Source organism: Gopherus flavomarginatus, chromosome 3, assembly GCF_025201925.1.
Source record: "Gopherus flavomarginatus isolate rGopFla2 chromosome 3, rGopFla2.mat.asm, whole genome shotgun sequence".
Taxonomy (NCBI): domain Eukaryota; kingdom Metazoa; phylum Chordata; order Testudines; family Testudinidae; genus Gopherus; species Gopherus flavomarginatus.
In genome coordinates, this window is record NC_066619.1 from 109,177,069 (window position 1) to 109,203,561 (window position 26,493).

General features: G+C 40.8%; 1 protein-coding gene across 22 annotated transcripts in view; it reads left to right on the forward strand.

Annotated features, from left to right (window-relative positions):
• MPDZ (multiple PDZ domain crumbs cell polarity complex component) overlaps positions 1–26,493 on the forward strand; it is a 138,115-nt gene that overhangs the window by 13,511 nt on the left and 98,111 nt on the right. For 19 of the 22 annotated variants that reach the window (XM_050942956.1, XM_050942954.1, XM_050942957.1 and 16 more), the window contains exons 4-11: positions 5,956–6,183; positions 7,572–7,711; positions 9,849–10,062; positions 13,013–13,141; positions 14,632–14,835; positions 18,054–18,168; positions 23,312–23,400; positions 24,949–25,144. In XM_050942956.1, coding sequence (XP_050798913.1) covers positions 5,956–6,183; positions 7,572–7,711; positions 9,849–10,062; positions 13,013–13,141; positions 14,632–14,835; positions 18,054–18,168; positions 23,312–23,400; positions 24,949–25,144 — 1,315 coding nt within the window. The remainder of the gene's footprint in view (positions 1–5,955; positions 6,184–7,571; positions 7,712–9,848; positions 10,063–13,012; positions 13,142–14,631; positions 14,836–18,053; positions 18,169–23,311; positions 23,401–24,948; positions 25,145–26,493) is intronic. The other 3 variants (XM_050942964.1, XM_050942970.1, XM_050942972.1) reach the window with 3 other exon arrangements.

Here is a 26,493-nt window from a genome sequence, read left to right on the forward strand (position 1 = left end):
TCAGATGGCATTTCAGCAGCAACGCTTCTTGATGACGCCGCTTCTCGGCGGCATTTTGGCGGCTGGTCATCCGGTGCCTGCCACACTCTTCTGTGAACATGAATGTGCTATTGCAACAGAAAGGTTGGGGACCACTGTTCTAGACCGTTTGGTTTTGGTCTGCTGGTTTGTTTATTCTGGTGTTGATGTTGTGCACTGCCTTTTAGGATGTTGCTTAGGTGCCCTATAGCTATTTTAATTGAAATAAACGATTTTTGTTGGTTATTTTGAGATTCTTACAATGCAGAGTTAGGAGATGGAATAGGAAAAATACTTTCTCCCACTAAGAAAAAGCACGGATTCAGTTCAGTTCCTAATAACATCATGCCTTCAGCACTCATTTGCATATAAGTGTACTAAAGCAACCAGGATGCGCCCCCCCTCCACCCAGCAGCCTCTCTCTTTACTGAATGTTTGCTTTCTGATGCTACAGAGCAAGCTCGGTATTTGAAGATAAGGGAGCAACAGAAAAGACAAATAGAAATTCTGCCTTGTGGTTTGTTGAACTTCTCAAGTTTTAAATTATTTGATTTAATTTTTTTCACCATGTAAAAATATTCTAAACATATTAATCACCCAGCAGTGACAATCCGCTCTTCTCCTTTCTGTCTTTCACTCTGTGCATCCTCTCCTCCCCCCATCTTAAGAGCTCAAGGCACTGCTAATGAGAAAAATCCCTTCCTTGGCTGGACTGCATTCCTCAGATTTTTCTCCCTTGGAAATATTGCCATTTTACATAGGATTCAGGAATGGAAAAATAACCCCTGCAATGCAGACATATGCTAGCTTGCCCACAGTGGTCAGGTGATCAGTGCTGTAAAGTCTATACAGCAAAGGAATTAAACACAGGCACCTGGAAATTAATTTTTTTTTTTGCCTGTGAAAGGTCATGTGATGAGCAAGTGAAATCCCTGCAGAGCATTACACCAAAAAAAGCACTCACAGTTACTGTTTTGTTGTCTTTCCACTACAGTAGTGACTGTTGGTCCTGGAGTCTGTTATGTGATCCAAAATATTCCACATGTTCGTAAAACCAAATTTACTCTGACCTAAAAACTCTCCATGTGACTCAGTGAAGTATTAGTGGCAGGGGCAGTCAGCATGGCTCGTTTGGAACAGTGCTGCTGGGGTTTGGGGTTGTGGGGACGGGACTCCAGCGATTCAGAGCTAACACTAAAAATTAAGGCTGCTATGTAGGTAATGCTGCTAGCCTCCATTGAACGGCATGTTCATTTTTAAAGAGCTGTGGTGGGTGGTGGTGGGATTTGGGGCCAGTCCTAAGGCCTTTTTTTTTTTTTTTTTGAGTGCTCTGTAACCCCCTGCAGAAAAAAATGAAGAAAAACATTACAAAGAGAGCTTTGCAGAGTTAGCCTCTCACTTCAAGTTTTTCAGGATGCTTGGACCCTTTATGATTATTATGCATGCTTACAACCATCTTGATTATTTTAGGAGACACAAATACCAGATTAAATACTGTATTGAAGTCTGTGTGGTCTTGGAGTGACACCTGCTGAGCCTGACACACACAAACGCTTAAGTTTTAAACAAACTAATTTTGAGAGACCTAAAAATGCTGAGTTGTTTCTTTAAATGCTGATGTACCAAAGATATGACTGGAATAGGATTTTTTTTTATTAAAAACATTTTGAACAACCAAATGAAAGTAGTATTTGATTGCATTGAGAATCTAACTATGCAACTGTAACATAAGTTTTATCACACTGTGTAGTGTCAGTGAATTTTCTTTTTGTCTAATGCCAAATTATGTCAATATTGCAGATGTTACATACAGTAAAGCAAAGCCAATCAAGGCAAATTAGCATAAGCCAAATTATAGAACAAAGTAATATTCCTTCTTACAGTACTTACATAATCACAGGGCTATAAAGCTACTTTATGATGGAGTTATAATGGTTTTATTACTGCCAAGCAGTGCAATTTATATGTTGTGAAAAATATTTCTTATAACCACAAAAGCATCATTTTTTGTAGGACTTCCATTTGTGGTTAAATGTCACCTGGGAATGACCTCTGTCTGTATGATTAGGAGTAGTGTGCACCAGTGGTTCTCAACCGTGTCTATACTGTGACCCTTACCTAAAAAATAAAAACAAAAAACAAACAAAAAATCAGGATCCCCTTCCTATTTAGCCACAGAGAAAGGGAGTATGGTCTTGACCTTCCTTGTTTGCGGTTCCCCTTGGTGTTAACATCCTGCAGGGGAAGAACTCATATCATATACCAAGGGACAGCCACTATATAGCAAGATGGCTTTGCATAGTATCAATACTTTAAAAAAACCCATTGTTTAAGTGTGTGTGTGTGAGAGAGAGAGAGAGAGAGATTATGTTTTGAATATATGTGAAAAACTTTACTTTTTCAACCTTCCCCCCCCCAAGTTATGATCAGGAGTCAGAAGCCACTTTGTCTGACATAGTCTTCTCGCATTAAGCTAATCCTCATTGAACATTCAACTAATTTCTTTAATTAGATTTAAAGATAAAGATCGTTAAAGTGGAGTGCCACCATCAATTACAGTAGAAGAGCTAGTATTCAATAATGCATCATAGCTGTGCTGTAGTCAGTGTTTTGCTGAAAGATTTTTTAAGAAAAGAAGTCTTCCTGTGAGTGTAGATTTAAGAGCATCTATGATTTTAGTTTTTTCATATAGTGTATGCAAGGGGCATGTCAGTATTCCTGCTGTAAATTCATACATAGGAGAAGCTTTTCTCACCTTGTGCTTTCATTTTTGGACACAGTAAAGGATTTTTTTTTTCTTACTGAGCTCCTTGCCCTTCCAGCAAAGTAAGTGATTTATTCCGTAACAAGGAGGAGAAACAATACCATGATCCTGTAGAAGAGCTGCTGTTCTTAAAAAGGTCAGACCCAGGGAGTCACTGTGGTTCACTCCAACTGGGATGCTGGTACATCTGACAGATATGGAAAGTTCTAGATGCAGCACAGGCATTGCTGTCGCGCTCTTTGTGAGATTGAGAGCTCTTTTCAGAGGCAGCTGTTCCTAAAGAGCATGGTGAGAGGACAGGGATGAGGCCAGTGGGACTATGACTGCGGGGATTTGCTGGTCAGGGATGATGATAAAGGGGCATAGTAGTTGCATGGCTGCAGCTAGCTGTGCTGGTGCTCTGCATGTTAGGAAGGTAGTATACTATCCTTCCTCACCTATAGGATGATCTTCTATGTAAGACATCTCTATTTAGCTTTGTTCAGGTGGTTCAAAATCTGTCTCTTCATCAGCATTATTTTCAGACTTTCTGTGCTTTTCTGACTTGGTTTTGGAGGGTGATTTTACACATCCCATCAAAGGTGGTGGCTTGAGAACCACACAGACTGGTCAGACTTCCGTGGAGTATCAGGGAAAGGGAAAAATGGGGGCACTAAGACAGCATTTCCCTTACTCCATATGAACAGGGTAAAATCTCCCCTGGGAGGGAGGGTCCCTGCCAACCATGTGCTGTGTAAGAGACAGCTTGGCATTCTGATATTAAGTGAAGAATAATGGCCCCCAAATACAAGTCTGAGGATAAAATATTTCATATGCTTCTATTTGATTGTTTTCATAAGTAAAACAATTATAACACACATTTCTATAAACAGCTCCGCATGGTGCCTGCTTGCATTTGCAGGTTTGGGTCCATGTGTTGTGACCTCAGGTTGCACATCTAAAACTTTTTGGGCATGATTTTCATTTACACTCAGGCCACTTCACATCTGCTCTCGGAGTGTAAAGGGGCTGTAATATGGGAGTGAATTATTATACCTGCTTTAAGGGTACTTTATGGGATTATGAGTGTGTAAAATGGCCTTTTTGTAAATGAGAATCAGGCCCTTTAACATGTACTATGTAAGAAACATGACTGTTGTGATATTTGAAGATGGAGCGTACAGAGAGGGATATAGAGCAAATAAAATGTTTACTAGCCTTCAGACTGTCAAGTTATATCACTTGATCCCTATTGTGCAGCTAACACAATCCGAGCAGGTCATCCCTTCATGTCATTATACTGTATTTGGCAGTGAGCAAGGATTGGGTTTTGAATTCAGATTCCAAGGGCCAGATTTTTAAATCCTGGCCTCCAGTTGTGTGGATGTAAATTGCACAGGCAAATAATTTTGGACATAGTTTTCTGCACATAATTATGGGCCCTTTTAGAAGGTTAAATTTCTGACTTGAGGGTGCAGTCAGGTATGCAAATGTCTGAATTAGGGATTGTAACAGGGCATAGCAGGACCCCCTTAGTCCTGCTTCTACTCTGCTTCAAAAACCACTCGGAGACCTTCTGGCTCAGCCCGTGTTCTGAGGAGTAGAAAAGAATCAGATGATTCATCATTAAAAGAGATAATAGAATATGCACAGAGTTGACATTTTGTGACAGAAAGAAGAGTCATAGAATCATAGGCAATTTTCAGCCCTTATGTCTGTCAGGTATTCTTGTCCATCTTCCTGTCAATGCAGGATTGTGTCCTACAGTATATTTTTAAGTGCTCTGTCCAGCCCTGTCCACTTCTAAATAACTCAAGCAAAGAGACTGCATCATTAACCTTAGGATACTACTTCACAGTCTGAGAGTGTGTTCAGTCTACATTTTCCTTGAAATGAGAATGAATAGAATGAAATACTCCTCTGCTGTATTTGAATATGTTGGAGGATGTTTACCAGAGTGGCACTTGCAGGTAATGTGAAAGTTTAAAGCTGAGGAAGGAGATAAGTGACGGAACAAAATAATGATTATAGAATGGCAGAAATAATAGTAAGATGATTTGATTAATTTCATTACCCAGTGTAAGTACAGTAGTTAGGGCAGTGATATTGGAGTTAATAGAATAAGATTAAGTTAAGAAAATGATTTTAAAAATACCCCCAGGAATTTTGAGATTTTCTATTGATATTTGAAACTTTGATGACAACTTTGAAGTTTTCCTTCTTTATCTTTAATCTCTTGTTTTATCTCATTTTTTCTTTGGCATTATAGGACATGATGCAAGCATTTTGGTACAGTGTTTGCTGTTGTAAACGGGAAATAAGTCCATAATTACTAGTCACAGTGCAGGAGGGAGAGCAGGTGTTCCAGAGCTTCTGTGTGTGGACAGGCAAGAGTGGGGAACAGAGTCTTGACACCCTGCCTTCAAAGTGCCAGTCAGCACAGCTCTACTTGTGCATTTAAAAAAAAAAAGGTGATCTGCTACTGTCCAAGGGCAAGCAGGGAAAGGATTGTGATCCTCTGAGTTAGTTTATTCTCCGGTGTGCTCTAGGGACAGCATGATACACAAGCCCTTTTTCTCAGGGCAGATAGTAGAAATATAAACTAGGGCTGAAAGATTTTCAAAGTAGTCTAGGGGATTTAGACACATCATCTGTTAGTTTTAAATTTAAATCCTTGAGCTGACGGAGAGGTTAATAGAGAGTGACAGTCTTACCATATGGTCACACAAAAGACCAGACCAGAACTCTCAGTGAGACTTCTAATTCTGTCATCATCGCTGAGGTTTCTCTCCCTAAGATAAATCCAGATTTTTTTAAACAGGGTTAAGTTGAGTTTAAAAGACTCTTTATGGTGATGACATCTCTGTTCAAATTTGTCCTGAATCACCACAATGCTAGAACAGTTCTGTCTGTTTACACTAAAAGGAACAAATGCATTTTATATAGCATACAGATGATGCTTGCAAATTGTTTCCATGACTTTTTACTCATATTTTTATGGTTCACAACTTTATATCAATTAACATACTGTGTGTATGAGGAAAAAGTGTGTTATTTTAAAAAAAATCTAAGATAATTTTTGTGTTCTTTTTGTCATGGCAAGAAGATCTGTTAATCATGATGCTGTTTATCCATAATGATTGTTTTGCCACACTGTAAGACTAAAATTCTATAATGTTGTGAATCATCTTCAGGTAAATGTCGCACCATCCATACTTTCGGCTGGCGAATTCCCACAGCTTCCCCATCATGGTGCTAGTGTGGGTTCCTTGCCACATAACGAATCCTATTTATTGGCTCAGCAGAATGGCAGCCCTGCTAATGTGCTAGAAGCATCTGTGAGATCCGTTACTCCTCAGATTAATGGGAAATCCTCCAGCTCCAGTGATGAGTTGGAGCAGCTAATCAGAACTATGTCACAGGTAAAACAACATGCCTGCAAATAGTTAAATTTTCCATTGATGTGTTTTATGACTTATGGTAACCACAAATAGTGGATCATTGCAATTGTTGAATGAATTCAAAATATTTTTATTTTTATCCTTCTGCTTAAAGAGAAATGAATTACAGTCTTTAAAAGCAAACAACCCCCTCCCCATTTAAACTATTTTGCTGTGTGAAACAAAATATTTCTAGCCTTTTTATTTGAGAAGCACTTGAAGTTTTAGAATAAACATGGAAATATTCTCAACAAAATAGCATTGGTACTGTGCTATTTATTATTTACCACATGGTTAACTACACTTCTCTTAATGGAGCAATATTCTTCACAGCAGATCTGCATTCCGGTATTCCTCTCTCACCATATGTGAAGAACTGCCATTCCATATATGAAAGAGTGTGGATTATCAGAGTCTGTATCAGTTTTGTGGCTCTCACAGTGGAATTCTGCTGTTATGGGCTTTTAAAGGGTTAATAAAGTATATAATAGATTCAGGAATTAGATGTTAAGACCTATTAAGCCATCTAGTCCACCTCTCTGCCATTATAGTGGGCCAAAATCTGCCTTAACTTACTACTCCTTTGACTTCAGTCAGGTTGTACAAAGGGACGGTTAAAATTTGGCCAGGAAGTTCTTTCAGTGCATTTCCAGTTTACTTTTAAGAGACTCAGCAGAGAGGTTTTCCATCACTTCCCTTGAGAGATTCTTTCCCAGTCTAATAGACAATACCGTCAGGAAGTTTCTCCTGAAAGCTTAAATGTTCTCTTTCTGAATTTCATTCCGTTATACCTAGTTATACTCCGTAATTACTCTTCCTCCTTCAAATATTTATTGATATTTAAGGTTTCCCTTTAGTCACCACTCAGCCAAGCTATATGTATCTAGCTCTTTTCAGCCTTTTTCCTCCAGGTTATAACAACTTTCTTGCTCTTCTCTGAAATCCTTCTATCAGCTTCTGTATAGCTCAGAGATACCAGAATTTAGGGTGACCAGCCGTCCTGATAAAATCAAGACTGTCTCACTATTTGGGTGTTTTTCCCATGTCCCGACTGATCTTTGGTCGGGGACACAGTTTGTCCCGATATTTCGCTCGCCAGCAGCACTGTTGTGTATTTTTTTTTTTTTTTGCTCAACCGGCAGACACCCCTCCCCCCCAAAATGTGTCCCGATATTTTCTTCATCTCATCTGGTTACCCTACCAGAACTGGATGCAGCATTCCGTAGTTTTTCTGTATGTTCTAATAAGTTATTCATTTATTGACTTGAGCAAAGTCTACTCTGATTGTAAGAGTTTATTAAAATGGTTCATTAATGCTGCTTTTCAGTATATTTAATGTTTGTACCTTTTTGTTTATTTTGCTTGAACAGGGTCGCCTCATCGAGACCTTAGAGCTGGTTAAACCTCCAAGTGGTGGGCTGGGCTTTAGTGTTGTGGGATTGAAGAGTGAAAACAGAGGGGAGCTGGGAATATTTGTGCAGGAGATCCAAGAAGGAAGCGTGGCATATAGGTGAGATCATTGGTACTGAATAATGGCATCATAATTTAACTTAGTCTTTGGCGTCCTTGTTTGTGCTTGTCATTATTCACAGTACCACCACCCATTCTCTCTTACTCTTAGGCCCAAGACATTTGAACTCTGCTTTTCAATTGAGAATTAAGATTTGCATTAATAAAATTTCAGTCATAAATGTAATCCTAGTATCATATTACTGCTTTGGTAATTAGATCTCTGTATAATCATTGATGTAGTATTTTTAAAATTTATTCTACCAGATGAAAGAGTTGATTCTGATCTCAGTACCCTGGTACAACTCCTGTTTGTGTTACTGGGGAATATTGTATACCTTTTGAAGACAGAATAGTCCCCTCAGTTCTTAAAAAATAGTTTCAAAGATGTATGTTTGAGCCAATTGTTTTTGACCAAGATTCTGACACCCTTACTTTAAATGGTAATGTACTGTAGGAGTATCTCCACTGGAGTTACCAGTGCTGTTTGCAGAGTAAGGTTCTGTAGAGCAACAGTAAGGGGATCAGAATGCCATTACAAACAGTGCTTAACCTAATATGCTTACACTTTAAAAAAAAAAAAAGGAATTAACCAAATATAGCCAGAAAATGTTACCTGGAACTCACCAATAATTATTGTTTGTGAAAATATCCTTTACACCTTAATCTTGATCCCACAAGCCAGGCTTGAACAAAGAACTGTTGGGCTTAGGAGCTACATAGGAAAGCCCCTACTCCTAGAGACTATTAGCAGGTGTAGGAGAACTGATCCACTTTGCTTTCCCCCTCCAGCCCCAGATGGTTTTTTACCCAGTGGATTTGCACTGTGCATGAACCCACTGGCTGTGCCCCTGCCTAAGTTTACCTCTCTGTGGCCATGGGAAGTCCTTGTGGATATCCTCTGGTATATGCAGCAGTTCCCTGCATAGAATCTCCCTGCTCACCTCTCTGGGCAACAGATTAATATTTAAACTACTTTTGGTCTGAATGCAGCCATTCAGATGAGTGCAGTATATGGACCCTAGAGTTAAACTCAGCAACATATGGTTTGCTGTTCATTGCAGCAATCTTTTCTAGACTGTTTAAGGCCCACCTTCAAATTACTTTTCCAGGCAAGTGGTCTGAGTTGCCTTAATCAAATGGATAAGCTGAAACATGTTTTTATTGAATCAACTTCTTAATGATTTGTGAAGTGAAAACAAGTACTATGTCAGTTTTAGGATCACTTTAGTGGGATACAGAACTGTTCAATTGTAAATTAGAGAGTCCCTGAAGCAATAAATCATACAGAGGATTTCAGTTCCCAGTAAAATATTCCGGACTGGGGCTAGAGGACATTTCTTCCTGGTCACTTCTAAGTACTTTGGCCCCTTTTCCAGGCCAGGCAACCAAAGAAGTATGTGATATGGATAAACCAATTTTCGACTTGATGTGTGTTTCACAGAACATTGTCATGTATATATTTTGAAAAAGAGCCTTTGCTTGTTTGAATCTTTCTGAAGCAGTAAAGGTTAAGAGTAACTCATCTGTAGATTTCATACACATTTTTTTGAAGTAGGTCTGGGAAAGGGCTCACTGTGTGACTGTAGATCAGTACTTCCTTTGCCACAAAATGATTTATTTTATAATTTATTTGGGTGTTTCATTTAAAAGGGATCTGTTTTATCATACGTTCTCTCCCTCTTGCTGAAAAGAAAATTGGTTTTTCCTAGGATCTTGATGAAAGTATGTTCCAGTACATGGGTTCGATGAATATTCAGAACTTGCACATTGAACAAAGTAGTAAAGCACTTGGTCTGTTAAGCAAGCTCAAAGTCAAGAATAAACATAAGTTCCCAGGCTATGGATGGGAGCAGCTCAGATCTAATATGCTTAGTCTCGGATGGGGGTGCAGGGAGAAGAGAGCTAGCTAGGGGGTAGCTAGGGGGTAGGAGAGAGTGGCAGTGGGATTAACTTCAAAGGGAGCTGATCTCCTGAGTGCCATAATAGCACCTTGTAGCAAAACTGCAGGGAAAGATTAAGTAGTGGGGAAAATAGAAAACAGGATAAAAATACTGGAAAATTGTCAAAATACTATGTCTGTAGCAACATTTTTTTTTCTTGTGTGGTTTTTTGTTTTGTTTATACAATTGTGACAGAGATGGAAGGCTGAAAGAAGCAGATCAAATCCTTGCTATTAATGGACAAGCCCTAGATCAGACAATTACACATCAACAGGCTATCAGCATCCTGCAGAAGGCAAAAGATAATGTCCAACTAGTTGTGGCCAGGGGTTCCTTGCCTCAGCTGATCAGTCCTGTAGTTTCTCGATCTCCATCTGCTGCTAGCACAGTCTCTGCCCATTCCAACCCGGTGAGTACCTCCCAAATGTAAGGGCTGTGTCTGTTTGCAATTTCAGGTGCATATAGGCTTACAATATCCTGTACTACGTAACCCATTTATTATTTTTTTCCGCCGCTCCTGACTTCTTCCTCCCAAAATAGGCCAGTTGGGCTGTACCTTCCTCCTGTAAATACTGGAAACATTTCAGGATTGTCCAGGGGGCTCTGGGGCTTGGTCATGGCTTTTCTTCCCATGTGCCAAATCCTCTGTCTTCAAAGAGGCAAATAGAGCACTTCTGCTTTATCCATTGCAATCCCAGCTTTTGAAGCTTTTTGGGAAGCAGCAGAAAATGGAATCTCCTCCTGTGATCTTCTCTCCTTTTAGGGAACAGAAACTTGTGGGGCTTGCAATCTGATCTGTACTAGCAACCAAGCTCATTCTCCCTGTTTATGCTCTCGTTCTTATAGGCAGAGAAGGCCAAATGGAGCATGCAGAAGGCCAAGGTGTGGGAAGGGAGGCACAGTCCAAATGTCTCAGATTGAGGGAGACATTTATCATGATTACAGGGCTATAGCTGCACCTCTGTCTCCTTTTCTGGTCTCTCTGAGTGCACCCTCTCAGGTGTCAGGTCTGTACCAGGGAGGAAATACACAGTTCTCCAACTCTTAGACTGGACTACAGTCCCTTGTGTAACAGCAGCTCTTACCCTGCAGTTCCAACTGAATATGAACTCTTCTTTTCGGCAGTCTGTGCCCAGTGGTGTATGTCGTGACCAGAGAGCCTTCTTAAAACCAACTATTGTTTGTTTTTACAAGGAAAAAAGCATCAAAAGAGTCTTTAAAAAAATCTGCATGGATGTCTGTCTTACCCAAGGCTTACTGTCCCTCAGTTGTACCCTCAGAAAGTTTAACTTTTTCAGATGTGCCAAGCAGGTTCCTGTCTCTGTCTGGTTTCCCCAAATTCGCCCTCTCTTGAAAGCGTGTTTGTTTTGAAACTTACCACAGGTCTGCTGATCTCCTCTGTGCGTGGACCTTTTCCTGTTCTGATGCTGTCTCTTAATCTTAAAGCATTTGCGGAGAAGTGGCTTATCTTGAGCCTGCTTGTTTTTCTTTACAGTGAACACCCCAATAAGCAGGTCAACGTACAGCATAGGGCAGTGGTTTTCAAACCTATTCTGCAACCCAGTTCTGGGTTGCGACCCACGAAAGGACTGAGTCATGGTGGCTCTGGTCAGCACCACCGACCGGGCCGTTAGAAGTCCTGTCAGTGATGCTTCCTGGCTAAGGCAGGCTAGTCCCTACCTGTTCTGTCACCGCGCTGTGCCCTAGAAGCGGCCAGCAGAAGGTCCGGCTCCTAGGCGGAGGGAGCAAGGGGTTAGGAAGCCTGCCTTTGCACCCCAGCTGCGCTGCTGACCGGGAGGTCCCCGAGGTAAGCCTGTGCCCCAGTCCCCAGCCCTGAACCCCTTCCTGCACCCCAAACCCCTCATCTCTGGCCCCACCCAAAAGCCTGAACCCCCAGCCCAGAGCCCTGACCCTTCCAGCACCCCAATTCCCTGCCACAGGCATGAGCCCCCCCAAACCTAGAGCCCCCTCCTGCACCCCAAACCCCTCATCCCCACCCACACTCCCAGCCCAGAGCCCTGACTCCCTCCTGCACCCCAGCCCCCTGCCTCAACCCTCCCACACCCTGAACCCCTCATTCCCGGCCCCACCCTGCAGCTGTCGCCCCTACACCCCAAACCTCTGCCCCCGCCCTGAGCCCCTCCCACACCTCAAACCCATCATTCCCAGCTCTGTTGGGTTGCGGGCATCAACAATTTTCTTCAACTGGTCACCAGAAAAGAAGTTTGAAAACCACTGGCATAGAATATCCATAAACCATTACAGAACAGCTCCCACTTCCATCACAACATCAAGCCCAGACAGAAAACCATTGGCAACAAATATTCCATTCTTATCATATCAACCTCAGACTACCTGTTGTAGCCTGGGAACCTCTGCTTACCACTTAAGGGACAGTTCTGCATGTGCACAAAGCTGTTGACTTGATGTGGAATGTGAAATGAATGATAGCTGATTATTTGGATCTACACTGAAGAGGCTTTCGTCCTTTTCAGTGGGCTGAAAATGCCTGATGCTGTGTGATGTAATCATACTGATTTACACCACTTAAATGAATAGTACTGTTCATGTCCTAATTTCTTTGAATAGGCACAGATTTTCTAACCCATGCTACTTTCATGTTGTATAGGGAATAGAAAGCTTGTTGAATTTTCCTTGTTGAGGTAATCTCTGGCATGGAGGACTCCTCAGGCAGAATAAAATTGGCATAGCCAGTCATGCAGCCTCCCGGTGTAGCGACCCATTGGGATTGGGGTTTGGCTAGAGTGAGCTCTGCTTCAGCTATTTCTATTGGGTGAATGATCCCCTATGTAATCATAGCCGGTGTATGTCATTTACAGCAGCTGCCAGGCTAGTCTCATCTATGCTGGGGATGGAATAGAACTGGAGTAGAACTCTTGCAGTTTCCCCCTCAGTGGTAGCTGAGAATTGGGTCCATAGCCCCTTTTCAGTGCATGTATGTGACTACTGGTGAGAGTGACTCATCTACATTATAGGAGACTTTGAGTCCCAGTCCAGTGAGACGCTAAATGCTTCCCCTAAGATATTAAGCACATTTTATTCCTTTTGACTGGGTTGGGAATTGAAGGCACTTACCACCTCCCAGTATCCCCAAGAATTTGATCTGTAAACAGATTCATGGAGAGGCTACATAGTGGAGAAATTCTACTTGCTAAAGGCCCACCTTCCTTTCCAGTGGGCTAATAGTAACTGATACAGAGCAGCCTTTAGTTTTTCTTTCTTCCCTCTTTTCAAAAATATGTCATAGAAATACTGTATAAGTGCCTTGTGACAAGATTTAATAGCTGTGTTCTTACTTCGGTCATTTGCAAGCTTATTTACAAGTTTACTCCTTGTAGGTCCACTGGCAGCATGTGGAGACCATTGAGTTGGTGAATGATGGATCAGGTTTGGGATTTGGGATAGTGGGAGGAAAGTCAACTGGAGTGATAGTTAAAACCATCCTCCCAGGAGGAGTAGCTGATCAGGTAAACTCCCCCCTAACAATTTCTTCTTTACTGTTTAGTGTGGGGTAAATTTATCATGTAAATCTGCCATAATAATGTTAAGTGACAGTTTTCTTCCTTGTAGGCTGGAAGAAAAAGATGATGCTAGTAATGTATATGAGCAATTTTGTCCTTATTAATGATCATCTATAGAATGTGGGATCTGCACATACAAACCCAAAAGTGGAATCTGGTGTTCAGTCACTCTCCTAAATCTATTACTTTGCACCACTCCTATTGTGTGCTGATAAGTATATCATTTCTAACTCTGAAATAAATAGCACAATAGTCTTTCACCTGTGCATCTAATCCAACCTGAGTTGGAAATGACCAAAGGTTATTACCATCATAGTGACCTGTGTGAGATGAGTTTGGTGATCTCGCTCCATTTCCCAGGGTGGAGGTGTCTATAACACAAAACTACCACCAAGGGCACCCTTTTCAGCAGTTGTGGCAAAGAGCTCAAGGATTGAATGGGCTCAGAGACAGATTGTCCCTCTGACCTGTAGTCTCTGTAGGTCAGGACTGAGGCACTAAGGGAATGTCTACACTGCAATCGGAGGCGTGATTGCAGCATACGTAGACCTACCCAAGTTAGCTTTAATCTACTTAGTGCAATTACCAATAGCAGTGAAACCACAGCATCGGCTAGCCTATGGTGCTGTGGCTTCACTGCTACTGGTTCTTATGCCAGCTAGATTAAAGCTAGCTTGGGTAGGTATACACTTGCTGCAATCACATTTGCAGTTGTAGTATAGACATACTAAACACTGCTCGGTCTGGGGGTAGCTTGTGCTGCTGATGTCCATGCTGCACGTGTTCTGTGGACCAACAGATGAATTCACTCCCCCATTCTGTCAGTTTTAATACCTTTCATGGGTACTGAATTCACTTGAAATATTTTTACAGTTTAAAATAAAAGAAACAAGAAATAAATGAATGTTTTAAAAACTATAAATAACTGTGATATCACAGTAACTGAGAAATATAATTTATTTTAAAAATATGGTTAATCCTGAGGGCCAGCTCTTAAATAAGAGGCCCAAGATCTGTACACACACAAATGCATGTTTGTGTGTGCACAAATGAAAGCTCAGAAAATTACTCAAATTACAGGTGCAAATCAGGCATTAGTGGGTGTACAAGGGGATTTTGAAACAAAATTCCCATCTTAGTATAAAATTGCTAAATGTGCAAGCCGTTTACATAATTATACACAGTTTTGTACGCAGAAGTTGGTCTCCACTTCTAAAAATACATTCCTGTACACATACCACTGCACTTGTATCACACATGGGCATAATCTTTTTCCTCTGCCCCACCAGGAATGTATGGCATGACATTTAAAAACTACTTGCAGAGCACACATTTTAAATTGACCAATATGATCGTTTGTGTGAGGGAAGGGGGAGATGGCTGCTAGTGTTTTTTATGATAATTGTGACTGGTTGGCTGGTTACTTCCTCATCCAGCATGGAAGGTTATGCAGTGGAGACCACATCCTGAAAATTGGCGATACGGACCTGGCTGGAATGAGCAGCGAACAAGTGGCACAAGTGCTGAGACAGTGTGGAAATCGAGTGAAGCTGGTCATTGCAAGAGGTCCCATAGAGGAACCACCTCCACCAGCTGTCCCTCCATCAACCCCCGTACCAACTTCCATACCAGAGAAACAGGTACATATAAAGAAATATCAGTAAAATGTGGCAACTGTCACTCTGTTACCAGTTGGATAATATTACATTTATATCAGGGGTTAGTGTTTTAATGACCAATAGCCATGTTTTCATCCTTTAGCTATTGAAAACGGGATCTTACAAGCCCAGGGTGTAAGGAGCCTCACTGAACTGAGTGAGAGTTGTATGGATGGAGTTATTTCAGGATCCAGGCTTGAAGACGTGTGTGGTGGAAATAATTTTTAAGCATCCAGGTTGACTAACCCATTAACTTGGACGGGCCTGTTAGTGGTCCTTTGGGACAGCTGATCAATCAATGTGTTGCAGCACCTCCCTGAACTTTGCAATCCTTTCTCTAGAGTGGGCCAGCTGGATCTGCAGTACTTTCCTCTGTCTGCCTCTCCGTCTCCTCCTCCCCAGGCACATCTCTTCATCCCCATATTGTCATCACCATCTGTCAGACAACTCCGCAATGTGCCATCCAGCACACAGCTGCAGTTCCTTTCCTTGGTAACCTGACACAGCTTCATGAGCTAGCCCAATGCCAGACAGTTACCCAGCTGCTATCTTTATTCCTCCTCTGATGTTCTGACACTCCCTCTTTCCTCCATTGTTCTGTTTCTCTCTCTCTCTCGCCTGACTCCCCAAAATATACCCCGTCAACCAGTGTCTCCCCTCCATGATTTCTTCCTTTAAAATTCAGAAAAAAATGCTGAGGGAGAAAATGTTAACATAGGGAAAAAATGGAAAATGCAAGAAAGTGAAAGCATTAGTAATCTAAGTGCAATTCATATGTCAAGTTCATTTATTCAGATGTTTCCTATCATGAGAATTACCACTTTTTCACAAAGCACAGTATAGTAGGTATGTCACAATGAACTGTAAATTTAAAATAGGAAGCTGAAAATCTTTGTGTGTGTTTTTAACATAGCCTAGTTCAATGCAACGAGTAGCTACCCAACTTAAGTGTGGCAGTATCAGTCCCATAATGAGCACACAGAAATAGCCACATGTAAATAAGTGAATGAAACAAGAGAGAAGATTGTTTGTTTAAACTTTTAAGACTAAAATAGATCTTATTTATACCCCATAATAAATTTCTCATTTCAGCTTTTCTTACTATTTCTAGGAATATGTCTACTAATGTCAATGAATTTAAAACACTTCTTTAAGTTATATAGGCCACTTTGAGAAAATTCCCTTTACCTGTCTTAAAAAAAAAATGAAAACAATCTCCCCTCGATTACTGATTTTATACCCATAGCTATTTCATGTTACAGAAAGAGGATAGAATAGGCAGATAACTTCACCCCTCCTGTTATATTATAGGCAGGCTTCTACATGCCCACTTGGTGGTCTTGAAATAGTTTGAGAGGAGATTACTATTTTCACAATGCCCAAAGATTGCGGGGGTAGGTGGGGGAGGAAGAGAAGTTAGCTCTTCTGACCCTTGTTTACAAATTAGAATTTTCCCCCTTTTTAAAAAGGAAATGTCTCAATTCAGAGCATTTCAACAGAAGTTTCTTTGCAGGAACCATCAAATAGAGGAGTCAATAACCACCCTGCATATATTATTTTGCTGTAAAACAGTTCTTTTAGAAAAGCAGTTGATTCTCATGACATCATGTATCAGAAAATCTAGATTTATGTTGTTCTGGCTGTTAGATGATGTGAAATGCTGATATTGGAGATTGCAATCTTGAGGATGATATTATCCAGTGCTTCCATTACTACTACGGAAATAATGCCAAATCTCACTTCTATTTTTTAGCTCCCTCTTACCCCCCGTGTTCTTTTTTTTTCTTCCCCACCTTGTCCCTGGCAGGAGGTGTGTTGTCTTTGGGCAGCTGCCCTACGTCTGCACAATATCTCCCTTGCTGAATATAGAAACTCAGTTAATGATGCCGAAAGCTGCCGTAACTTATGTGTGGACATTTACCACCAATGTTTTGGAGACTGTCGCTGATGCAGTTCTCCCTCAGGCATCCGTGGCTCACTCTTAAATGCAGAATGGGAGGATGGGCCTTAACCGGGTAAGGCTTCAGCAGAGGGGCTTCTACAGGACATCAAAAACACAGGGATGATGCCATGAAACTGGCATCCCTCTTCATGATTCTCAGGAGAGATTAGTACTTCTGGAAACTAATCAGCTAATGGAAATGGAAGGAATTATTGGGCTCTAATCATGGATTGTTATAATTTATGTGCTGTCCAAATAACCCTGTAATATGAAGGAGGTAGGTTTAGAGCTGCAGAATTAGATGCTTTGCTTGTGCTTGACTGTATTTTTAGATGGAGTTATTCAGATAAAGAAATGGGTCAGATCTTCACCTGCTGTATATCAGCATAGCTCTATCGACTACAGTGGAGTTACGCTGGTTTACCCAAGCTGGTAATCTGGCCGCTGAACATTTATTTTAAACACTAGAAAAAAGTCAGTTCTGTGATGCCTCAAAGTGAAGTTTTCCAAGTTCTTTTTTTAATAAGACATTATTGACGTGGCCATTTAATGTGCATTCTCTTGTTGTAATCAAAGCACTTCCATTAGCAATAAATAAATGAATTAATTACCAACAGCCATTTCTGTCACAGAAGTTCAGAGGACCATAGTGGGTGTTAGTGGTGATTGTCATCATTTAAATAGCTGGAAGTATAATTGCCACCTTCTAAAATAGATATTTCAAGTCTTTCTAAAAACAGGAAACATAATTGTTTCACTGGAAATAGATTCCATTATGTTTTAAACTTGGCATGTATAAGAAAAAAATAACTAAAATTAGTGGCCATTTATTTGAAGAATTACGAGTTTGAAAAAACCTTTTTGTTTGTGGTTATTTTAAATTTAGCACAAGCCTTTGTGATCTGCTTAAAGCTGAGATTAAAGGAATGTCAGAACTGTTTGCATCCTGTATTTAAGCATGTATTGTGATATTATTGTTCAAGACATATATTGCTCAGCTTATTAGAGCTTCTACCGTCATTTATTTGTGTGTGTGTGTGTGTGTGTGTGTGTGTGTGTTGAGAAATGTCAGGATTCCAGTAACATTCTGGTGAGGAATGTTGTCTGTGTACAATATGGCTGTCTGTCTGAATATCAGGGTTGGAGCAGAAGAAAAGTTGCTACTTTGTCTTTGACATTTGTCTCTAATGTTTAACTTCATGGAATGCAGCTTCTTTTTTTAAAAAAGGTTTCCTTTTTCATTACACTCTCTTGTTAGGCAGAGACTTCTTTTGATATTGATGAAGATGGAGAGAAATTTGATGTAGAACTCACTAAAAACCTCCAAGGATTAGGAATAACTATTGCTGGTTACATTGGAGACAAAACCTCAGGTAATGTTAAAATAAATTCCTGAAGTTATTGCTTTTATATCACTGCAGCATACAATGGCCTATATGCATTTCTAATTTGGTTTAGACATTTTGGTACATAAAGGGAAAAAAGATTCATTAAAAAACATGTTAAGGATTATTTTAGGAGTTGTAACTTCAGATAGAATAGGCTAGGATCAATCAGTCTTTCATCATGAAATTCTGTTTTAAGATTTTGTAGCAGTCTTGAAAATCACTCTTGGTTGAACCTTGATACGCATGTTTGAAAAATATTTTTTAAAATTGATACAGCCATTTTAAGGTATATGACTATTTTTTAAAAATATTTGTATTTTAAAGGGAATTTTGGAGACAGTAAATTGCAGGACTTTTATTTGAAGTATTGCAGGCAGTTCTAGCTGATGTTATTTTTAAATCAGTGAACCAATTTCTGCTTTTGTTTACATCAGTACAATATAGATGTCCACTATCTCCACTGATTTCAGTTAGGTTATTTGGTGCAACTCAAAGCAGAATCTGACCCACTGAGTTTTTTAGAAAAAAATTTAATGTGCACATTTAGTAATTTATATTACTAATATTTTCAACTACATTTTTGAGAGAACTGATTGTAAAAATCTGTCATGCATCTATATGAGGCAAATTGATGCAGTACTCTTATTAAAACAGATTAATAAATTGCCCCATAATGATTTTCAAATAGCTGCTGCTGTGTTTTCTGTCCTGGTATATATTGAGAAAAACATAAAGAAATCGCATTTCGATAATATGAAATATTTGTTAGTACAGTAATCACTATCCTCATCCCTTTTGAAGGTTCTGAGCAGTAATGCAGACATCTTGACTAAATTTTATGGTCCACTGGCCTATCAGATCAAAAAAAGCTTCAATTGCCATAGCAAGGAAGGAGCACAATTTCTGTATTCCCCTTCTCCTAGCTCCACCTACTATCACCTTTAAAAATACAAATGAAATTTAAAGTGTAGAACATGTTGTGGGTTTGATATCTGACTCACAAAAGCGAGGATGTACGTCTGAAATGTTGCTAATTGAATTGCTCCATTGCACCTTGGTATACTAGGAAATCCTACTGCCTAAGGGAATGACTGATTAACTTACTTATTCCTCCAACCAAAAACCATTGTTAAAGAATAGCCCTGGTTGCACAGAAGCACCAACACACCTTTAAAAAGTTGGGAGATCATGATCTGAGTCCTTGACTAGCCCTTGCAAGCTACATTGCATATTTTGGTGTGGAGCTAACAGGCTCCTTTATCGTTGCGTGGTATGTTGAGGCAGCAGCACTTGGGAGACTTTTAGCTGTGTTGCCCTAGTACAAAGGCACTCAACTTCACCCCTCCCCCAATCCCAGACCTTCTGCAAAGCTGTGGACCATTCTAACACACATAACCCAATGAAAAACCCTCTTTCCTCGATTTATCTATCCATGTTTAATACTCCAGCTTCCACAAAAGCTGTAATCAACTCCTTATGCCTCCCCAAGGCCTGCTCTTTCTTCCTACCCCCATGTTCCTGCTCACCATCCGATGTCCCTGCTTGCCTGCCAGTTATCCCTCAGAGCATACTCTCTATAACCTCACTGGCCTTCCTGGCTCCTATGTTCTCTGTTAAGAGTGGAGCAGGTAACTAAGGGAGACAGGATGGCAGCATTGGAGAATAGAAGCAGCTGACAGATTGTGTGTGTGTGTGTGTGAGGTGTTTGGAGTTGATGGAGACTGTCATTTAGATAGTGAATCCAAAGAATTATTGAGAAAAGCAGGAACATTTTTTAAATGCTCCTCTGCAAAATGCAGTAAGTGTTTTGCTAAAATGACAATTTAGGAAATTCATTTATCCTCTGATTTTAGTCTACAAATTTGGAGATTATAATTTTCAATCATGAAAGTGTGAAACACGTGGATTTTAGTCCCGCTTTGTGTATAGGGTTGCTAACTTTCTAATTCCAGAAAACCGAATGTCTTTGCCCCACCCACTGCTCTGCCTGTTTACCAAAGCCCTGCCCCCTTCTCACTCCATCCCCACTCGTCGCTTGCTCTCCCCCACCCTCTCTCACCTGCTCATTTTCACTGCCAGGACCAAAGAGGCATATTAATCGTTTTTACAGATGTGTTCAGGTTCATTTGTTACAGAATGCTAGAGCTGGCAGCAAGAAAGTCAAAAAAGGAATTAAAAAAAAATAGAAATTTCACAAAGGTTTTCATAATTTTTTCCTTCCCCTCTTCCCATTTTTTGTAACCAGCTCCATGTTTTTTGTTCACTAAAGTTGCTGTAATTTTATGTGTGGAATTAAGGCCACACATTATCACAGTTGCAGTGGGCCCATTAAAGGTCCACTCCTGAAGTTCAAATACAAATCTATAGAGCACAACCACAGAAATGCACACCTGTCCGGATACCTATATAAATAAATCTGCAGAAACTGACTTCCACGCCTACCTGCAGATATACATGTGTATTCTTGTGTACACATCTAGCATGCACTGACACACATACTTCCACATTATTTAATATTACAATTGTTGTTTAGTGCCTAAAGACCCATCTAAGATCAGGACTCCAGGGTGGTAGTTGCTGGACATACACATAAAAAGAGAGAATCTGCAACAAAGAGTTTATAATGTAGATAGACAAAGGTGAGGAGGAATGTATGATAAATTGGCTCTTCTGCAATTAATAGTCAACAACATTCACTTTTAAAGAAATAATACATTTCTTTTCGAGTTCCCTTCTCTTGTTATGAAATGAATACATACATATTTGATGTCTTCAATTTTTTTGAGCCCAAGCCAGCAAAAGGAATAAAAGTCAGAATTAGGCTGCAAATTGTATTCACACAGGTATACTCACATGCAATACACGCACCTCCCTACACAAAGACACACAGTCTCTTATGCACATACAGTGCATGCATGCATACACTTGCCTACACAGAGATGCTTTTTCATACACTTTTCCAGGGGTGCCTAAATCACCCAGCTGGGAAGGAAGGAGAGTGGGCTGGAGGGGAAAAATGTGTGTGTGTGTGGGAAATAGGATGGGGAGGGAAAGAGGCCAAGGGTGAGAACAGGATGGAGGTGAGAGGAGGCAGTGAAGGAAAGATGAAGGGATGTGGGGGGTATGTGGGGTGGATGGGGATGCAGCGGGGGGGCAGAAGACTACGGGTGCATGAGGATGTGGGGGACATAGGGGTGTATAGGAACATAATGGGAGTGCAGCAGTGTATGGAGGTGAATGGGGTGCAGGGCTGTGGGGCATGAGGGACATGGGGGTGACAGCTGTGGGATGTGGAGAGGATGGGTGGGAGAGTGCTATAAAGGGTACAGGGCTGGGATGGGAGGTGTAGTGGGGCAGGACAGGATGGGATGGGGAAGGGATGCAGTGAGGGGGATGGAGATACAGGGGGTGGGACAGGGAGGGATGTAGTGAGGGGGACGGGGGGGTGCGGTGGGGTGGGACGGGGAGGGATGCACAGACGGGGGATGGGGGTGCAGCTCTATTCCCAGCACTTGGAGACAGGGATACACATACCTGGAACTCCTGGGTGCTGGCGATGGGGTGACAGACAGACCCTGGTGTGCCGCAGGGCATGCACTGCAGCTTGAGCCCAGCCACACGAGGATCATGAGGTGAAGAGGGCCGGGCAGCAGCAGAAGAGGCATGCACCACATGACCCCTCAACAGCCACCTGCTGAGCACTTGCGAGTTGTGTTTGCGCTAATTCCTCCCCTGCCTTGACCCAGCCAATGGAAGCTGCACATGTGGGGCGGGGCAGCACGCAGACCATCCTGGCCACCCTTAAGGCTAGGGCTAGGAGCCGGACATACTGGCTGCTTCCCAACCAGGGAGCCACGTGGTGCAGCGGCTAGCAGGTCACCCTATTTGTGTGCAGTGCCCCTGTGCTATCTGTTGTCTGGTGTTTTGGGGGTGGGTTAAGACATGAATTCCAGCTATACCAAGGCAGATTAGAAGTAGAGCTGGCTGAATTTTTTTTTGATGGAACAGTTTTCCATTGGAAAACACTGATTGGAGAGAATAGAAACATTCCACAGGAATGTGTCAATGCCACTGAAACTTTTGGTAGAAACCAGGCCTGCAGGCAGGCTGTCCACCTCTCTGGGCTGCTCAGCTGGCTTCCCAGACAGACAGCTCCCTGCCTCCTTGGGCAGCGGGCGGCTTGGACTCCCAGGCTCTGCAGCTCCTTGATAGCTCCGTCTGCAGTTCCCGTGGCTCACTCGGTCCTCTGGCTCCATGGCTCATTGGGCTCAGTGGAGCCAGGATTGGAAATTTCTGAAAAACTTTGTTTTGGTTCTTCTGAAACAGAATTTTTTGAAAATGTTCTTCCTACAGAAAATTTTGCATATCTGACTTTTCATTCCAAATTGGAATGAAATATTTTTTTGCAAATGCAAAATTTTCTTTGGAATGGAAACTCCTCTTCTTGCCCATTTCTAGTTACAATGCTGTCCTATTTTAGATAGGCAGCTTTTTCCATTTGTAAGTTCTTCCCTCTGGAAAGCCTAGGGTGACCAGATGTCCCGATTTTATAGGGACAGTCACAATTTTTGGGTCTTTTTCTTATATATGCTCCTATTACTCCCCCCCCCCTCGTCCTGATTTTTCACATTTGCTGTCTGGTCACCCTAGGAAAGCCAAGCACATATTTGTTCATTCAGACTTTTTAAAAAAATATAATAGAAAAGGAACCATGTAGCTTTGTCATATTTATAATAAATAAACCGGTGGATGTATGCAGGATGCATGCTAAATTTTCTTGCCTTTTGGGGTTAGGTCAGACCTGTATCAAGGGTTCTGTGGAGTTTTTATAGTCAGTTTTGTCAGCCATGGTTAGAATATTTGCTTACTGTAAAAAGGTCTAGTCCTGCTTTCATGGAAGGAAATGGGGGTTTTGGATAGCTAAACACTTGGGATGAAAACACTGATAATTTTGTGAGAAGAATAATGGATGTATTAGAATTAAAATCTACACTTCCTTTATGGCTTTTTCCTTACCTCACTTTGATACCACTTTTTTTTTTTTTTAGGGGCAGAGGAAGGAAATATTGTTACAGAATTTGGACAACCTTTGATATTAAATAACGTTTTTTTTTTTTTAAAATCCCAGAACCTTCTGGTATTTTTGTGAAAAGCATTACGAAAGGCAGTGCTGTTGAACATGATGGTAGAATCCATATTGGCGATCAAATTATAGCTGTAAGTAAATACGGAGATAAGACTTATACAGCCAGCTCTGAGAATGTGAAGTTATTTGCATGAGAAAATCTCTCCTGTTACTGGGAGGGTTTTTGTTGTTGTTGTTTTTGGTAGATTTGCTAGTATCATTTTAGAATACTTATTCAAACAGATAAAGATTGGGTGTGAAATGACATCTCGTTCATTTTGATTGAATATTTTGTCACACTATCTTTCCGGTCATGCTGGCTATATAAATAAGTGGGAATTTTTTCCCTCTTGTTTTGAAAGAAATCAATGACACTTTGTTTTCTCTTGGCAATAGAGAGTTCTTTATTTCTACAAAATACTTGCTTGTTCAGTAGTTCCAAGCAGACCTAATAAAATATGCCACTACAGTTCTTTAGCAGCACTGAGATGAAAGAGAATCTTTTAAAAAATACTGATATTAAGGGTGAAAGGCTGGAAGGTTTTTTTAAACTTCTCTGAAGGTTCTTCATAAGATGTATTGTGCAGGGGGATTCAGAATACAAATGCAGGAATCATTTTTGTCTTGAAGATGTCAGAACTGGCCTCTTAGCTATGTGCAAAGAAAGAGGAGAAGGAAATTACAGTATGTGCACGCGCACATGCATGCACACAATTAAAATAACTGAGTATGAAGTATGTATATTCTGTAGATAAGACCATTACTAGGGTGAAGGGATATGATTTCACTGGTAAATTTTTGAAAAATAAAGATAGCAGACAGAGGAATAGTTTAGAGTGATTTAGGTCTTGGGGGGAAGAGGAAGAGTATATTACTAAGAATTATGGAATAAATTTGAGAGAGAAAACTTAGGCTTGTTAGACCGTAGAAGAGTTTCACAGTGACAGTTGTGTAGGCCCCATTGCTCAGCCCTTTAAAAACTGTGGACTGGACAAAAAACGTAATGTAATCCTTGATTGGCTGGGGGATTGGATTTGATGGCCTAGAGTAAAACATCTTTTCCATATCTAATTTCTGTGAAGCTTTGATAAATAGCGAATAAACAGGGAAGAGGTTTTGAAGTTTTAAATATTGCGTATAATAGGAATATTCCTAGACGACTAAGAGATGTTTCCATTCTTTCCTTCTTATCTCCTGCCCTAACCCAGTAATCACAGAGGACTTTTGTTCTTGACTTGTTTTTTTTTTTTTTTACATTCACTTTCCAGACTATTGGCAGCCTTAGTGTGAACAAAGCTTCTGGAGGCCCACCAGCATTCTAAGTGCTTTGCTATGTAACCCTGCTCAGAGTAGGTCGACATGATAAAGGGCTAAGAATACTGGTTGCCACCAGGAGTCTGCTTTCACCATTGCTATTATGGCGGTAGTAGTAGTGGGCTATTATAGACACAGTGCCTGGTGTAGATCAGCCACAGTGGCATTGGGTTTTTTTCCCTCTGTCCTCCCCTTGTTTTGTGCTCAGATTAAACAAGTAGTGCCCTTGGCATTTTATTTTGCCTTGGAAAAAAATGTGATTTATTTTTTCTGACTGTTTTATCCGTGTAGTGGCTTGCTGGTTAATGAGATGTGTAATCTTTCAGGTGGATGGAACAAATCTTCAGGGTTTTACCAACCAACAAGCAGTAGAGGTTTTGCGGCACACAGGACAAACAGTTCGACTCACTTTGATCAGAAGAGGGCTTACACAGGAAAATCACATTCAGCCCCATGAGGACTTCACCGCTGCTGTTGAAAAAGACTTAATTTTCCAAACTATGGATAACAGCACAGCCAAAGGTAATTAAAACTGGCTTTGCTGTAAGGTAGCTGGAAATATTTTTCTTCACATGATATGAACTGGACATGTTGAGCCTAGTTAATTCCTAGTGTAACTCAATTGAATTCAGTGCTGCTTCACGAGGGATGAATTCAGCCCGGTACATTTTAATCAGTTTTGAGAATCAGTGGCATTATTCATTACATTTCTAAAGCAGATTTTGAAATCTGTGCACTAGTCTCTGCTGATTTGCACTAAAGCTTTGGTCTTTCAAGTCCTTGCTTCGTGTGAAGCAGTGAGTGCAAAGTTGTGTCATGCTCAAGTGTGAGTGAAGCTACATACAAGGACAAGTAGGATTAGCAAAGACGTACCTTCTGCAGTGAACAGAGGTAAATCTCAAGGGTATAAGGGCAGAGGGTATAAAAGGGGAGTGATGTGTAGGGAGAGAATGGGCATATCCTGGACAATTGATGTCTGTCTTGGACAGTGCTTCAGGTGTACCCAAGTCAGAAGTCCCTGTAAATAGTAAGGCTTGCCAGGGACTGAAATGCAGATTAGCAAGGTTTTAATGGAAGCACCTAACATTATTTCGTGTATTCACTTCTTGAGATGCATGTGTACTACCAGTAATTTGCTAATATTTTAGATTATGCAATTCCCCCATCACATAGGCTCTGTATGCATGTGAAGAATTCTTAAAACAGCTCATTTAATTCATTGATTATTATCAACAGAAATAGATCCAACTCACAAGTTAAACCATAATCATCGCCTTCATGCAAAATCTTGAGAGAATAGAAGCCTTTTACACTGTGTCTTGTAGGTTAGCATTCCTCAGGCTCAGCTGAAGCCATAAAGAAAATAAATTGCATGGCCAAGGGCCCTCCTTCTTACTGCCCAGAGACTTCCAAGCCTGGTGACTGCAGTTTAGTTAATCTCGATTTGCCATAGCGGCACATAAAGGGAGAAGCAGTCTTTGAATTAGCCAGGGCCAAAAAGATATGTGACTATATAGATCAGTGTCAGCTCCTTGACCAAAAAAAAAAAAAAAATAGAGTTGGTAGATTAATGTTAATGAGAGTTGCATGTTCTCAGAATCCAGCAATCATGTCCTTATACCTCCAAGTAACAATAATGGATCTAGCAACTTATGGACATTTTCTTCTTTTATTGAAAACTGTTCATAAAAAACAACATTTAAAAGAAAACAAAACTTCTTTTTAAATGCACCACTTTTCTTCAACACTGCAATAGAGAGGCAGATCCTACAAGGCATTGAGACCCTCTTTCTCCGTGTTGCCCCCTGTGGTAGTTTGGTCACTTAGCACCTTACAGGATGGCATGGCAGAAATCTTGGGGAGCATTAAAA